This window comes from Solanum verrucosum, unplaced genomic scaffold (genome assembly GCF_900185275.1).
Source record: "Solanum verrucosum unplaced genomic scaffold, falcon-dt-bn FXZP01000229.1, whole genome shotgun sequence".
In the NCBI taxonomy this organism is placed as follows: domain Eukaryota; kingdom Viridiplantae; phylum Streptophyta; class Magnoliopsida; order Solanales; family Solanaceae; genus Solanum; species Solanum verrucosum.
Window position 1 is genome coordinate 2202226 of NW_026020011.1, and position 18106 is coordinate 2220331.

Consider the following 18106-nt stretch of genomic DNA (forward strand, 5'->3'; position numbering starts at 1 on the left):
ACTTTGCAAAGTAACTTTTTAATTTTCACCTAATTCATGATTTAAAATTATAATAGTTGCAAAATATAATCTCTTGTATGATAAATTCATTCATTTAATGTTATTTTTATGAGATAGTACAATTATTATTTGACTAATTATTTTTATTCTTCTTATATTGCAATCATATGAATTCATGTCAAGCATGCTGGTTGATTTAAGATTAATATTGGTAGATGAAAATAAAAGAAATTAAAACTACACATAAGGTATATGAATACTTGCGTAAGGTTTGACCCAAAACATACGATATCACATTTTTTTCTATGGAGATTGGAGATTAGAGAAAACACTTCTAGAAACGTCATTTCAAATTTAATTTGTTATTTCCTCCTCATCCTCCAATACTCCCAAACCCCACCCCCGACCTCCCATATTTTCACTCCATAAAAAATTTCCAGATTATATAAAAATGGTCTTTGTTAGGGTTTTATCCTGATTTTCTTACCATATTTTAGTTATTTTTTAAAGGAAAGTCAAAGTATTATCATAAAAAGAGATTTAAGATTAATATTGATAGATAAAAAGAGAATGAATTAAAACTACATATAAGATATATAAATACTTGCATAATGTTTGACCCAAAACATACGATATCACATTTTTCCTCTGGAGATTGAAGACTAGAGAAAACACTTGTAGACACGTCATTTCAAGTTTAATTTGTTATTTCCTCCTCACCCTCCAATACTCCCAAACCCCACCCCGACCTCCCACATTCCCACTCTATAAAATTTTCCTAGATTATATACAAATGATCTTGAGATCGAATAGCATCTTTCTTGCTTATCAATCAAATCCCACAAAATAAGTAACAAAGAAACCCCCACTTATTTTCCAAAAAATATATATTTTTATTTTATACCAAACACATCTTGTATCTTTTTTGGTAAGTGATTCTGACAAGGCCATCCCACTTGCTAATATACAAAATAGTGCCATCTCTACTTTATTTCTCAAGTATATTCCCACCACAATGCAAAAAATGTGTTCCAATCCAAGTCAATGCTTTATATTTAATCTTTTTTGCTTCAATGGATAACATTTCCACTTTCTTATTAGTTTCTTGGATTATATTATTTTATTAACTATTATGGGCTTCTTGAATACTTCAACATATAATATATACCCCTTTTTATTTCTACTCATTCATTATACACTTAGGTGGAAACAAGTTTGAAAAAAATACTATACTAGCTTCCTTTGTTCATTCAATGGCCAAAATATATCCAGAAACACTCAAGAACTCTTCTTCTTCTTCTTCTTCTTCTTCGTCTTCGTCTTCGTCTTGTTATGTGACATCCACAAGAGAAACATTTACTATATGGATGAAATCCCTAGTGTATCATGGAAATGGTTGTACTGTTTTTAATTCTAAAGGTGATATTGTTTTTAGAGTTGATAACTACCAAGAAAGAAATAGTAATGAAGTTTTCCTCATGGATCTTAGTGGACAAGTTCTCTTCTCTATTAAAAAAGAGGTAATAACAAAAAAACTTACTAGTGTGTCCTTTTTCCGGTTTAGTTTCTCATATGGTGTTCAGTATTCACTGGGACATGATTAAATGGGAATTCCCAAAATCATTGGCATAGTTAGAGTAAACATAGCTTCTTGTTAAAGACGATTTCATTTTTAGGACTTAAACTTGGGTTAATTAAGTTTAATTTTAATTAATTATATTGTTTTGAACTTTGTTATATTTTTTTTCTACAGAGACTAAGATTACTTGGTAGGTGGAGTGGATATTTAAGTGGTGGATTTAAAGGAAAGCCATGGTTTCAAGTGAGAAGAAATTGGAAGTATTCAAAAGGAGATGTTATTTGTGATGTAAATTTAGGGTGTGATAAATCTATAGGAAGTTGCTATAAGATTCAACAAATCGACAAAAAATCATCATTTAAAATCTCAAATAATACTGGTCAACTTGTCGCAAAGGTAATTATTCAATTCAAAGAATTTATTTTGAGTATTTATAATTAAACAACATTATACTATATTTTTTCTTGTTTTATTAATTAAAATTGTGTATATTATATAGGTAAATCAAAAGCAATCATCAAGAGGATTTGGGTATGGTGATGATGTGCTAACTCTAGAAGTGGAACCTCAAGTTGATTACTCATTTATTGTGGCTCTTGTGACAATATGTGGTTTGATTAAACACAAATTATAAAGAGCACAATTAGTCTAAAATTGACTATTGCAAGATATAATCCTGAAAATTCAAAATTCATGGTCTCCTCAATATACATGAACCATGAAATTTCAAGCGGGCGCGAATGCTATCGAATGGAAATTTTTCATTTTTCAGTTCAAAATCCGATTTGAGGAAAAAAAAAAGTTCTAGGTCAAGGTAGTAGCACGTGTGGTACAACATCAGTCCCTTGATCTCAGTGCAATATGTGAGACTTAGTCAAGAGATCGATCTGAAGATACCGATAAAAAAGAAGGAAAGAAGGTGGATATTACTTTAATTCATGTTGAGCTTCATGTTCATTTTGGGACTTCTGTTGACTCAAGGCCCATTAAAACCCAGCCCACTGGCCCATACTTCATGGTTTGACAATTTTGCGTATATGTTTTCATGTATAGTCTATTTAGTTGATTAATTCATTTATAATACAAAGTTTTGTACTGTTACGAGTTCATTTGGGTTGACTGATTAAAAATAGTAGACTAGTTTCAAGTGTAAAATACTGAAATTTATTTTATCAATAAATAATTATGCGTTTAGATAAAAAAATTGTTGAATGTGATAAGAATCAATAAGTGTGTTCAACACTTTTTTCTAAAATAGATGAAATACCCTTAATAACAGGGTGAAAGCAAGATATAAAAGGAGCTACGGATTTTATTTTGGACATGATATTTTGGTTGGAATTACAAAAAATATTAGCGATTATATCGTATAGTAAAAAGTTTGGTCAAACAATAAATACGCTTATAAATATCTTGATTCATTCGTTGCATTCATCCAGTATGCATGTGCCAAACACCATCCACATGGTGTGACTAATAAGATGATTGAATGTCCAGGTGAATGTATATAAGACTAGATATTGGTGCGTGTGTCAGCACGAGCTCAACATATGTCATTATTTTTATCTCAATTTATGTGATATAAACGAAATTTGAAGAATCAATCAATTTATATATATATATTAAAGCTATTAATTTATTATGATTTTTGCGTCATTTTTAAATAATGTATGTTACTTTTCATTTCAATTCACATGAATACTCATAAATATTTTAGTTGTTTGTTTATTGTGAATTTTGTAACTTTTAATGTCATATTCAAATATTATATGATACTTCTTTTGTTTCAATATAAATGGTACATATGAAATTAGAGAGCAAACCAAAAAAATTTCAATAGCTAATTATTGTGATTTATAATATCTTTTATATAAATTTTAATAATATATGTTACTCCATCTATTCATACTCATACTGATAAAATTTCAAGAATGAATTAAACCTTTGATAATGAAAAGAAAATTGGAAAAAAGTGAAATAAAGAGATACAAGGAGCCCACATGAATGAAAAATGAGCCTACTTTTTCGGTTGAAGTAAAGCAAAAAGTGAAATATGAAATGACTTTTATGTCCTATAAAGAGAAAGTGCAATTGTAAAGCAGGTATAATATTGTTTCAACATAGTATTATAAAAATTCCAATATTGCCCCTGGCTAGGGAAGCATGCATATTGACCAAAAACTGTTTACCTAGCCTCTTATACTATATAGTACTCCCTCCGTTCTATTTTATGTGAGGTAGTTTGACTCGATATAGAGTTTAAGAAAGAAATGAAAATTTTTAAAACTTGTGGTCCAAAATGAATGAATAAAAATTTTCCTATGTCCCATTTTATGTGAGGTAGTTTGACTCGACATGGAGTTTAAGAAAGAAATGAAAACTTTTAAAACTTGTGGTCCAAAATGAATGAATAGAAATTTCCCTCCGTCCCATTTTATGTGAGGTAGTTTGACTCGACACGGATTTTAAGAAAGAAAGGAAGACTTTTAAAACTTGTGGTCCAAAATGAATGAATAAAAATTTGTGTGAATGTAAATCATTTCATTAAGGGTAAAATAGACATTTTATAGTTAAATTGCTACTTAATATAGAAATGTGTCATTTTTTTCAGGACTGATTAAAAAGGAAAGTAAGTCACATAAATTAAGATAGAGGGAGTAGTAAATAACACATGATAAAATTATTCCAAGTCTTAAAATCACATGCAAAACCTTATTCACATAATAATATCTTCTTATTGACAAGCTGCTAGGGCCTTTTAATTTATTTTACTTTTTTAAAAAACTAATAGGGGCTTTCTATCGTCATTGCAAATCAAAATTCTAATATGTTAGAAAAATAATTAAATAACTATTTTTATATATTTGAAAATAATTAAATTACAATTTTATCTCTACTGTTATAATATAAATATCTCAATTTTTCTTACTTGTATCCGACTACACATATTACTTTTATACAAGAATTATCACGTCTATTCTCCTTCAATCAGCAACTTTATTCATCAACTCATCAAGAATTATCATATCTAGGGTGATAATTTAGCGAGTTAGGTCAAATTTTGCTGGGTCATAATGAATCAAAATATTACTCCCTTCATTTCACAAAGAATGGTCTAGTTTGACTCGACATGGAGTTTAAGAAAATAAAGAAGACTTTTGAATCTTGTGGTCCTAAATTAAATTTATGTCAAATGTACAAAATTGCCCTTTAATCTTGTGGCCTTAAACATGTCACGTGGAAAATTGAATTAAAATGTTACCAAAAAACGAAAGAGGTCATTCTTTTTTAAACAGATTAAAAAGGAAAGGAGGTCATTCTTTTTTAAACAGAGGGAGTATAAATTATTAACAAGATACATAAAATTAATTACAAGTACTTTTACATGAAAAAAAAAGCACAAATGAAAACAAGATATAAAAGATTAAATGTTTATAAGATAGTATGATGTGACAAATAAGGTGATTTAGATGTTTATAAGTTAAACACATTATACAATTATTCCAAAGTCTAAAAATCACATGCAAAACCTTCTTCACATAATACCTTCATATTGACAAGCTAATAATGGACTTTTAATGAAAATAATAATTTGGGGTCTGAAAAATCTACAAACAAGTTGCTACAAGATTCAACAAACTGACAAAAAATCATCATTTTGAATTGTTAAAAAGTGATTATACTTTTGACCTTTTTCTTATTTATTTTTTAAATTATACTAGCTATTTTGTTTTATTTAATTTGATATATTAATAGTGAAAAGTTCAAAATTCATTTTGATCCTCCAATGGTCTTCTTTCTTTTTGGACCTTCTGTCAACTCAAGGCCACTTTAGACTTGGCGCCCACTATACCAAGTCCAATTAGCTTTGTGATTAGATATTTATGTGTTTTGACAATATATATATATATATATATATTCAAGTACGGTCAAATCTTTTTATAACGACAACGTGTGTTTTGACAATTTTGCCATGTGTACTAGCATTTTTGACGATGTTTAAACTTCATTTAGTTGTTATAAATAATTAGTTTAATGATTGTGTATCAAGAAGAAGTAATGTATTTGCTACTGTAATTGATATAACCAAAACAACATAACGAGTACGAACATAAAAATAGCAAACATCTATTGCCTTTTTTCGTAAAGTTATGACCATAATGAATGAATATCGTTTAAATGCAACTTTTTTTCTTTTAATATATGTAATTGAAATACACTATGTGCATGACAATTAATGATATATGATTATATAATAATGAAAGAAACAAAAACAATCTATTATTATTTAACAGAAATATTTTAGAATTTTGAATTAAAATTATTTAAATTTCTATATTAATTAATAAAGTGTTTACAATAACATCCAAAATAACGTATTACAATCATGTAGTTAATATCTTATAAATTTGAATTAATCCTTAATATTATAAAAGATAATATTACTATGTGAAGTTGATCACTCATTTTATTGAAATGCTCTAATTAAATATATTAATATCAAGACAGGATGAGAAGATTCCATTCTCATATGTGCATTGATTTTTTTTCTAGTTCATTATAATTCAATCTTAGTTTGAAACATGACAACATTTAAGATAAAAACTAAAACTTATCCGACAGATATGTGTTATCCTCTATCATTGCGCTTAGAAAATCGTAAATTTTTTTTGTCTTTTATAATTTAAGTTGTTTAAAAAAAACCAAAAACATGAGATATACATATGTTTTACTCATATTTTGTCATCCAATTATCATCCGATTCCTCTTAACAATGATGAGAAATAAAATTTAGAATACAACTATGATGGAATCAATCCTATAGGAAATATAGTTAAAAATGAGGATAATATAATTATTTAAAATTGTAGCCAGTTATGAGAATGGACTAGAACTGTGTTCTACTTGATTTCATAAGATCTATTTCGATACTTAGTATACAAAATTAATTAATTTGATTTTCCTAAACGTTTTTCGACCCTAATTAAGTTAAGAATTAAGGAAAATCATCAATATCTTTAGGACATCCTTTTCCTTCTTGTTATCTTCACTAGTCTCTTTTGCATAGACTTTTTAGTAATACGAAAATTTGGCCTATTTACTACTCTAATTGGTTGATGGTGGAATAAAAATTAATCAACTGAGTCACATTAGAAATATCACTATTATAAGAGAATGATTTGAATAACAATTGAGCTAAGTACACACTACTAATCACAAAATGATTTTAATTTTATCACCCTTGCTATTTTCAAAGAGCATTCGTCACTTTTTAATTTGAAATGTGGATATATAGTAAACAATAATTAAATAATTGTGTAGAAGCACATTAATTAAGTCTCATTGTGAACGTACAAACACAAAACTATAGCCACCATGCTAATAAGACAATTTCCCATAAGAATAAGTAATAACCAAATTGCCTGTTGTGGTCCTTACTGACTAACTTAATTAAATGATAATTATTTTGTTATTACAATTAAAAAGTCACTAATTGTGTTAAATTTAATCCAATAACCTATGGGGTCACTTCGCTGGTGAACAAGTATAATTGGAATAATAACGATGGAATTATAATATAGGAGGGAAATTTCAGTAACTTGGTTGGTTGATCAAAACTTTTATCTTGTTGACGAGGGTTCAAATTATAACAAGTTTTACTTTTTATTTTTGAAATAATTTTTCACTTATTTAAAAAACAAAAAATTTAACCAAATTTAAAATGCTTATAAGCTATAAAAACTGGATCCGGCTCCTCTCCATTTCCCTTCCCTCCATTTTCTCCAAGTTCTTGCTTGGATGTGAGACACATGGCATAGATAAAAATCAATGGCTAATATTTAATAGATTAAAATAATATTCTAATTATGATTTAGATAATTAATATTACATAAGAAAAATAATAATACCATAATCATAAGTCATAACAATATAATATTTTGTCCATAAATTTATTATAAAAACTGTTCTCTTTTCTAAAAAAAATTCCTACGAGTATTTATCTTCCGTTTGTTTTGTTTTATTTTAAAAAAGAGTAAGTCTAAGAAAGCAATTTTGAACTTTCTCTTTGAAATTAGTTTACATATAATTAATAGAGAAAATACTCGCAGGGAAAAAATAATTAGAAAAAGAGAAATTATTTTATAATATATTTATGGACAAAAACAGAAGATAATACTAGTAAGAAAAATAAATAATATATTTATAGACAGGATATTATATTGTTATGACTTATGATTATGGTATTATTATTTTTCTTATGTAATATTAATTATCTAAATCATAATTAAAATATTATTTTAATCTATTAAATTTTAGCCATTGATTTTTATCTATATCATGTTTATGGACAAAAACAGAAGATAATACTAGTAAGAAAAATAAATAATATATTTATAGACAAGATATTATATTGTTATGACTTATGATTATGGTATTATTATTTTTCTTATGTAATATTAATTATCTAAATCATAATTAAAATATTATTTTAATCTATTAAATCTTAGCCATTGATTTTTATCTATGTCATGTATCTCACATCCAAGCAAAAACTTGGAAAAAATAAAGAGAAGAGAAATGGAGAGGAGCCGGATCCATAAAAACTTATGATATTGCCAAACTCACGAAAAAATCGTGTTGTGAACACAAAACAACGTGAAAAACGATTGAACAAAAAACAAATGAAAATTAAGTATTATAGAAAGTCAACTCAATTCACATACACTTGAGATTGATTCTTTGGAGTGTGTTATTGATTTACATTATTTGTGTACTGATATTTTGTTGTTTCTCACTATGTGTTTTTAGCTGTTTAGTAATGAATTGGTTCGGTGAAAAATCATATTTTATAATTGTAACATCTCGCAATTTGAAATAATTAGGAAGAAGCTTATAATTGGAAATAGTCGTTATTGGAAAGAATGAAAATTTGGAAAATTTGTTTAAGTTAGGAAAAGTTGAGTTTTGGTCAACTTCAAACGGCCATAAATCCTAGCTCATGATGAGTTAGGTGTAATTCCAGATATGGTTGGAAAGCTCTTGGAATTATCTTTCCAACGCCGCCGAGTTTACGCGATTCCGAGTTTGTATGAGTAAGTTATGCCCTTTGGAAGTTGGGTCTAATCCGGATTTTGGAAAGGTAATTTAGTCTTTTCCTTACCTAATTATTCTAATTCATTTTTAGGAGTTTAATTGGGGTAAAGTCAGATTTTAGTCAGTTTTAGAAAAGTGAATTTCACGCTAGGGCTTGGAGAAGAGGAGAAAAGAGGAGAAAGGAGAAGAACGTTCAAGATTCGTCGATTTCGTCAAGGATAGCTTGTGGATTTCGTCGGGGGTGATCCCTAAAAAGGTATGTGATATCACATAGCGTTGGGTTAGTTCACCCACGCGCCAAACATGATTCAATTCAGCAAGGCTATATTGATTTGAAAGTAAATCATTTGAGTTCTTGATGAATTTCGTTTGAATTCTTGTGGGTTGTGTTGTTGAGGTTTGCTTGATGTTTGATTCATGTTTTCGGGTGTAATTTCGAGTTGAATCCGGTATATATTGAGGATATAATCAATTCTAAGTGTTTGAGGAAAGAACTAAGTTGATTGGGAGGGTTTAGAGTTGAAAAACGAAGAAGAAAAAGTCGGGGAACACCTGGTGAGGGTCCTGGCGTGTCGCGCCTCTCAGATCCCCAAAAAGGGGTCTCTGAATGTTGAGCTCTGGGGAGCCGCGCCAGCCAGAGCGTCCCAACTTGGTCTCTGAATCTCAAGGGTTGGCTCCCCGAGCCTCTCAGAGCGCCAGGGACGCCAGTTCTTCTCATTCTTCCCCCATCTTTTCGTACTTGTTCCTTGGCAATGTACTTATGTTTTCTAGTTGATTCCAACACTTTAAGGTACATATAAACATCATAAAATCATCCATAAACGTGAGATCATGAACCTTGAATCCATAATCCAATTTAAGGAAAGTTAGGATTAAAGTCAAGAGTAGTTAAGAGTCAAGTCTAGAAGTTAAGAGGCAAGTCAAAGCAAAGTTTTTAAAGTTTTCAAAAGTCTTTAGCAAACGTTTTAACTTTGTTTTAAGACTTAAGTTACAAGTTAAGCAAAGAGTAAACAGTTGAGTTCATTTCTCAAAAAGCTATAAGGGAACTAAGTATTCCCAAAGAGTTTATAAATGTTTTCACATTTGAGCAAGAAAAGGGAACATCGATTCCAAGAGAACTTTTAAGCTAAGTTTTGAGTAATTATCTCAAACCAAAGAAAGAAGTTTGTTTTAAAAACATATGAGCTAAGTATATTTTGGGAGTAGTATTGAGCACCGATATGGGAATGCGAGTTCATATTAACTTAAGTCTCCATAAACCATGTAGCCATCATGGGTAGTAAAGGATCATACTTTTTAGATGACTCCTTAAGATGCTTTTAGCATAGACTAGTGGATCCACTTAGTGAGTTAGGTTCTATACCCCCGGCAAGGTATAGGACGGTCCTTGGCAGCGTGAGGTAAAATGTTGTATCATTACTATAGCTCTTAAGTAATGGTTGTCGGTTAGAGAAACTCCCACAACATTATTTGGTATTTTTATATACAAACAGAGTTCATATTGTATCTTTGCATACATACAGAGTTATTATTGTATTTCTAAATATACAGAGTTGACATCATGTTTTAAACAACTTTTTCTTATATTGCACTTGTTTTTAAACTGCTTTACATTGAAGTGAGTTCAGTTATGTTGAGTTGAGTTGAGCCAAGTAAGTTCTTCAGTTCCTTTTAGATTCTTTTCAAGCTTAAGTTGTGTTTAGCATTCCAACTCGCATACTCATACATTCAATGTACTGATGCCAGTTGGCCTGCATTGTCTTATGATGTAGACGCAGGTAACCAGGATTAACATCCAGCGCATTGTTGATCCAGTTGAGCTTCAGAGTTGTTGGTGAGCCTCCTTGCATTTCGGAGGATCCCCTTTTTTTTCATTACTTTATCATTTTAGTTCATTAGGATGTCGTGGGCCTGTCCCGACATCCATCTCAGTTGTTTTAGAGGCCTCATAGATAGTTAGTCAGATGTTAGTTCATTCGTCATCATTTTGTTATTGGCTTATGTTCAGATTTAAGTTGCCATTTTGGCTAAGTTAAATGTTTATTTTTAAAATATTATGAGTTCAGTTTGAGACATGTTGAGTTATCTATGTCTAAGTCTTCCGTTGAGTAAGTAAGCCAGGCCAAGGGTTCGCTTGGGACCAACAATGGTTCTCGAGTGCCGACCACGTCCAGGGTGTAGGTTCGGAGCGTGACAATAACATAAATTTTTCATTGAAAGTGATAGAAAAAGTAGTGTAAAAGGATGGTTTTAAAAGAAATCTTCTCATTGGAGACAATATTAGCCTAAAGGCATGGTTTTGGAAACAATCTGTTGAGAATGACTTACTAGCCTAAGGACACCATATTAAAAATAATTTGCTTAATCGATTAAATATGGTCAAAGATTATTAGGGATGACAATGGGGCGGGACGGATGCGGGCGGGTGGATTTAATGCTATGCGGGGCGGGGCAAATTTAAAGTTAGGTCAAAGAATACTGTTTTGAAAGAAACTATTTATTTTTGGAGGCTTGAAGCCAATGATATCATGGTGAGAAATATATATATATATATATACTCTCACTCCATAAAACATAACTTTCACCTCGTTAGATCGAATTAAAGTTTTTTCATCTTATTCTATCTCTATATCGAAGTTCTGCAAAATAGCTTTCTTACTTTTTTACATTATATCAAATTTTTATTTTTTTTCAATATTTACCTTAGATCATATCGGAAAAAGTCATCTTATTCCATCTCTATTTAGAAACTACACAAAACAATTCTCTTACTTTCTTAGGTTATATCGAAAAAAATTCTCTTTTTTTTCTCAATCTCTACCACAAATCAAATAAAAAAAATTCATCTTACTTTCTCAAATTATATTGAAATCTATAAACAAATCTCTCTTTTTTTTGTCCTTATTTTTATTCTCACTCCATAAAACATAATTTTCACCACATTAGATCATATCGAAGATTTTTTCATCTTATTATGTCTCTATTCAAAAACTCGGCAATTTTTTTTCCTACTTTCTTAGATTATATTGAAAACTTTTTTTCTCTTTTCTCTCAATCTCTACTTTAGATGGTATCAAGAAAATTTCATCTTATTTTATCTCTTAGTAAAAATAACGATTTTACTTTCTCATATAATACCGAAATCTAAAATACAATTTTTTTTTATCTCTACTCTCACTCTATAAAATATAACTTTCAGCACCTTAGATCGTATCAAAGTTTTTTCATCTTATTTTATTTCTATCCACAAAACAACTCTCTTACTCTCTTAGATTATATCGAAAAGTTTCTCTATTTTTTCTCGCAATTTCATCTCTATTCAGCACAATCCATCAAACAACCTTCTCATATACTTATATTGTATCAGATTTTTTTTTTCTTTTTCTTACTTTTATTTATTTTCTTCTTAGATTCTTGATCTTCAATCTATCAAAATAATTTTAAAGCGGTGGATAATATATTTTATGAACTTGATCCACTTTTTGAAGGCAATAAATAAAATCAGCGTAAACTTTCAAGTGATCAAATCCTTTATATGAATGATTAGAATTTTAAAAAAAATCTACTAACGATAATGATAAAACAATGAGCACACAAGAAAATGATGTCAAAGTAGAAACATGTGAAATTGATATATATAACTCAAAAGGTGATTGAAGAGGTCAGAAAGAGAAAAACAGAAACTTTTGCTATAAAATCTACTAATAACTACAGGTGGAAAGAATAAATTAGAAGATCTCAGAGAATTGCTACTAATCCTCCTCAAAAGTCAATTAGAGAAAAAATAGAGTAAAAACGATGCAAACGTAAAGGGACATTATTTTAAAAAAGTAGTGCACTATATAGTTTGGCATTCAGGTGCAATGCACGCATGTCAAAACTAGTTGGTAAAAGTGAGCCAACGTATGGATAATATTTTGAAATCTTAAAACAAATTTTTTTTTTTTTTTTATCGTTATCTCTATCTCACTCCATAAAACATAACTTTTACCATATTAGATCATAACAATTTTATTTTTTTTATCTTAATCTATCTTTATTAAAAACTTCAACAATTTTTTTCTTACATTGTTAGATTATATCGAAAACTTTTCTCTATCTTTTCTCTTAATCTCAACCATAAATGGTATTAAATGTTTTTAATCTTAATCTATCTCTATTTAAAAGCTCCGTAAAAACAACTCTTTTACTTTCTCATGTTATATCGAAATGTAAAATAATTCTTTTTTTTTATTTTTTATCTCTACTCACTCTATAAAACATAACTTTCATCACTTTATATCGTATCAAAGTTTTTTCATCTTATTTTATCTCAATTCAGAAACTCCGCAAAACAACTCTCCAACTTTCTTATAGATTATATCAAAATAAAATTCTCTATTTTTTCTCTCAATTCCATCTCTATTCAACACAACCTGTCAAACAACTTTCTCATATACTTAGATTGTATCGGAAACCCTCTTTTTCTTACTTTTATTTTATTTTCTTCTTAGATTCTTGATCTTCAATTTATCAAAATAATTTTAAAGTAGTGGATGATTTATTTTATGAATGTTATCCACTTTTTGAAGGTGATGAATGATTCATCGAAAAATTTCAAGTGTTCAAATTATTTCAAAAAAAAAACTACTAATGATGATGATAAAACAATGAGCACACAAAAAAATGATGTAAAAGTACGAACAATTGACATACGGAACTCAAAAGGTGATTGAGGAGCTTAGAGCGAGAGAAAAGAAGTTTTTGCTATCAAATCCACTACTTCCTTTGTCCCAATTTATATGACTCACTTTCCTTTTTAGTCCGTCTAAAAAAGAATGACACATTTTTATATAAAGTAACAATCTAAGTATAAAATATCTATTTTATCCTTAATGAAATGATTTACAGCCACACAAATTTCTATCATTCATTTTGGACCACAAATTTTAAAAGTCTTCCTTTCTTTCTTAAACTTCGTGCCGAGTCAAAGTACCTCATATAAAATGGGACGGAGGGAGAAATAACTATTGGTGGATAGAAGATTTAGAAGGTCTCGGAGAATTGCTACTAATCCTACCCAAAAGTCAATTAGAGAAAAAATTGATTAAAAATGGTGCAAACGCGAAGGGACATTATTTTTTTAAATATATTGCACAGTTGCACTATATTGTTTGACATTTAGGTGCAATACACGTGTGTCAAAACTAGTTGTTAAAAGTGAGTCAATGTATGGAAATTTTACGCAAATCTCTTTTTTTTGTCCTTATATCTACTCTCACTTCATAAAACATAACTTTCACCAATAAGATCATATCAAAAAAAATTAATCTTATTCTATTTCTATTCAAAAACTCATAATTTTTTTCTTACTTTCTTAGATTATATCAAAACTTTTCTCTATATTTTCTTTCAATCTCTATCTTAGATGGTATCAATTTTCATCTTATTCTATCTCTATTCAAAAATTTCGTAAAATAACTCTTTAATTTCTCAAGTTCTATCGAAATCTAAAAACAATCATTTTTTTAAATTTTTATCTCTACTCTTACTCTATAAAACATAACTTTCACCACCTTAGATCGTATCAAAGTTTTTCATCTTATCTATCTCAATTCAGAAACTCCGCAAAAAAACTCCTTTACTTTGTTAGATTATATCGAAAAATTCTCTCTTTTTTCTCTCAATCCCATCTCTATTCAACACAACCCAACAAACAACTTTCTCATATACTTAGATTGAATTGAAAAAAAAATCCTCTTTTTCTTACTTTTATTTTATTTTCTTCTTAGATTCTTGATCTTCTATCTATCAAAATAATTTTAAAGTAGTAGATGTATATTTTATGAACTTGATCCACTTTTTAAAGGCGATGAATGATATCATTGTCAAATTTCAAGTGATCAAATCCTTTGTATGAATTATTAGAATCAAAAGAAATTTCTACTAATGATGATGATAAAACAACGAGCACACAAAAAATGAGTAAAAGTACGAATATGTGAAATTGATATATAGAAGTCGAAAGGTGATTGAGGAGGTTAGAAAGAGAAAAACAGACGCTCTTGCTATCAAATCTACTACTAACTATTAGTGGAAAGAAGAATTAGAAGGTCTCGAAGAATTTCTACTATTCCTCTCCTAGAGTCAATTAGAGAAAAATTATAGCAAAAACAATGCAAACGCGAAGGGATATTATTTTAAAAAATAGTGTGTTATATAGTTTGACATTCAGGTACAACACATCTGTTTCAAGACTAGTTGGTAAAAGTTAGCCAATGTATGAAACTTATATTGAAATCTTAAAACAAATCGTTTTTTTTTTTGTCCTGATCTCTACTCTCACTCCATAAAACATAACTTCCACCACATTAGATCATATCAAAAAAAAAAAATTATCTTAATCTATCTCTATTAAAAAATTAAACAACTTTTTTCCTTACTTTCTTAGATTATATCGAAAACTTTTCTCTATCTTTTCTCTCAATCTCAACCTTAGATGGTATCAAATTATTTTCGTCTTATTCTATCTCTATTCAAAAACTCCATAAAAGCAACTCTTTTACTTTTTCAAGTTATATCGAAATCTAAAAACATTTTTTTTTAACTCTACTCTCACTCTATAAAATATAACTTTCACCACCTTAGATCGTATCAAATTTTTTTTTTATCTTATTCTATCTCAATTCATTAACTCCGCAAAATAATCCTTTAACTTTCTTATATTATATCGAAAAATTTTCTTTGTTTTTTCTCTCAATTCCATCTCTATTCAGCCCAATCCATGAATAACCTTCTCATATACTTAGATTGTATCGGGAAAAAATATCCCTTTTTTCTTACTTTTATTTTATTTTCTTCTTAGATTCTTGAACCTCTATTTATCAAAATAATTTTAAAGTAGTGAATGATTTACTTTATGAACATTATCCACTTTTTGAAGGCGATGAATGATATCATCGTAAAATTTCACATGATCAAATCCTTTGTATGAATGATCAGAATAAAAAAAAAATCTACCTATTATGATGATAAAATTATGAGCACACAAAAAAATGATGTAAAAGTACGAATATGTGAAATTGATATACAAAACTTGAAAGGTGATTGAGGAGGTTAAAGAGAGAAAACAAAAGCTCTTGCTATCAAATCTACTACTCCCTCTGGTCCAATTTGTGTGACTTACTTTGCTTTTTAGTCAGTCCCAAAAAAAATGACACATTTCTATATTAAGTAACAATTTCACTATAAAATGTCTATTTTATCCTTAATGAAATGATTTACAGTCACACAAATTTCTATCATTCATTTTGGATCACAAGTGTTAAAAGTCTTCCTTTCTTTCTTAAACTCCATGCCGAGTCAAACTACCTCACATAAAATGGGATGGAGGGAGTAATATCTATTGGTGGAAAGAAGAATTAGAAGGTCTCAGAGAATTGCTACTAATCTTCCCGAAAAGTCAATTGAAGAAAAATTAGAGTAAAAACGGTGTAAACATGAAGGCACATTATTTTTAAAAAATAGTGCACTATATAGTTTGCCATTCAGGTGCAACACACGTGTATCAAAACTAGTTGTTAAAAGTGAGCCAATGTATGAAAATTATATGGAAATCTTAAAACAAATCTCTTTTTTTGTCCTTATCTCTACTCTTACTCCATAAAACATAACTTTCACCACATAAGATCATATCGAAAGTTTATCTTATTCTTTCTCTATTCAAAAAATCACCAATTTTTTTCTTACTTTCTTAGATTATATAAAAAAAAATCTCTCTTTTTTCTTTCAATCCCATCTCTATTCAGAACAACCCATCAAACAACTTTTTCATATACTTTGTGAAATGTTTAAGCAAAGATGAGAAAATAAAAAAAAAGGAGAAAATATTCTTCGATACAAATTGGAGATGTGAAAGAATGATTTTGTGGTGAGGACTAAGATGATGACACCAGTATTTATTTATTTATTACTTATGTTCAAATAATAATCACTTAAGTGGCTCCTCAGTATTTTCTAATTAAATGTAAATCCTTTTTAGATTTTTTATCAAAGATTAAGAAGATCAAGAAGTAACAATTAATCTTGTGTTTGATCATAGAATTAGGATCTCATTTTGAAAATCTATCTTTAATTCTTTTTCAAGTTTAAAAAACTAGTCCAAACCCCTTTTCAAGTAATAAAATACATGTCTAAATACAACTTTAAATTCTAAAAATCAGTACTTCAAAACTCAAATTTTTAAATTTCAACTTTAAAATTTATGGCAAAACAAGAATTTCACGCCCCATACGAGGTGAGACGTGATTGGGTAGCATTTCAAATCTATTTAGTGTTTGCCCCTTTTTAATAATTTTTTTGGAAAAAATACACCTAGTGAAAATACAAAAAAAAAAAAAGATGCAGAAAATTTTACCGGATCGTTTGAACTCCATAAATCGTTTGTAGAGTTTGAATTGATAAAAATTACTCGATATTTTATCACACGCTCTAAATAACCGAAAAACCCCTAAAAGGAGCTTTTAGTCTATTATATATATTACACTAATAAAAACAAACCAAAAGTTATAAACTATAAATCAATTCTGCTGCACAAAAGTGAAAAAAAGTGGGGCTAGCTATTGAAAAAATAATGTCTCCCAACCATAACACTGATAGGGACAAACATAATGAATGACAAAACAAAGTGTAAAACTTCAAAGTGAAATGCACAACAATAACAATAATAATATAATTGATGTAATTCTACAAAGTGTGATTTGGGAAAGGTATGTGTATGCAGACCAAGAAGATAGAAAGGTTACTTTCAATAGATCCTTGGGTTGAGGGAAAAAACAGTTCAAAGCAGTTCGAAAAAGAAAATAACAAAAATGAAGAAATTATGATAAAATACTATGTATAGAAAACATGTCCAAACATTAACTTCAACAAAAAAATACGACAATCAAAGTAAAAGAAGCGATATATAGTAACAAAAATCTAGTGTAAGAAACTACATGAGTACTAATGCTACGACTACTAATAGGGTATTAGTTAAAGGATAAGCAGTATCACATGATCTACTCAGCCTAATTCGTGTCCTCTACAATCTCATATTTAGATAATATCTTCGATAAGCTGAAACTGCATCATGTCCTGTCTAATTATCTCCCCTCCATATTTCTTCGGCCTACCTCTATTTCTGTCCTGAAATATCCATAGTTAATCTCTCACACCCCTTCATTGGGGCAACCAAATTTTCAAGATCCAACTCACAAAACCTTAATAAATCGAATCATATAAGATTCATTTAAGGAAAATATACTCCTCGCTAGAAATTTCTTCATTTTTCAAATCGGACAACTTATTTTTCTAACTTTCAACTCCGTTAATTAGGTCGAACTGACGGGCAAATATATTTCTTATTGAATTGTATGACTATCCAACCTAAAAAAATAAATAGATTATACTACG

At 28.9% G+C, this 18106-nt stretch overlaps 3 protein-coding genes across 5 annotated transcripts in view; all 3 read left to right on the forward strand.

Annotated features, from left to right (window-relative positions):
* LOC125820432 (uncharacterized) overlaps positions 1–18106 on the forward strand; it is a 430223-nt gene that overhangs the window by 290602 nt on the left and 121515 nt on the right. The window lies entirely within an intron of this gene.
* Positions 1225–2255, forward strand: LOC125820473 (protein LURP-one-related 11-like). The gene is made up of 3 exons (XM_049499911.1): positions 1225–1520; positions 1754–1975; positions 2079–2255. The coding sequence occupies exons 1-3, from the start codon at positions 1254–1256 to the stop codon at positions 2211–2213; spliced, it is 624 nt and encodes a 207-aa protein (XP_049355868.1). The 5' UTR covers positions 1225–1253; the 3' UTR covers positions 2214–2255.
* Positions 17407–18106, forward strand: part of LOC125820431 (SPX domain-containing membrane protein At4g22990-like) — a 174150-nt gene continuing 173450 nt past the window's right edge. The window contains exon 1 of the mRNA XM_049499864.1: positions 17407–17416. The gene's annotated coding sequence lies outside the window, so the exon portion shown is untranslated. The remainder of the gene's footprint in view (positions 17417–18106) is intronic.

What these genes read in the sequence shown, in the direction of transcription:
- LOC125820473 (XM_049499911.1), top strand. Translation starts at nt 1,254, where the DNA reads ATGGCCAAAATATATCCAGAAACACTCAAGAACTCTTCTTCTTCTTCT. An exon ending in TCTTCTCTATTAAAAAAGAG is followed by an intron (nt 1,521 to 1,753) that starts GTAATAACAAAA and finishes TTTTTTCTACAG; the next exon opens with AGACTAAGATTACTTGGTAG. An exon ending in CTGGTCAACTTGTCGCAAAG is followed by an intron (nt 1,976 to 2,078) that starts GTAATTATTCAA and finishes TATATTATATAG; the next exon opens with GTAAATCAAAAGCAATCATC.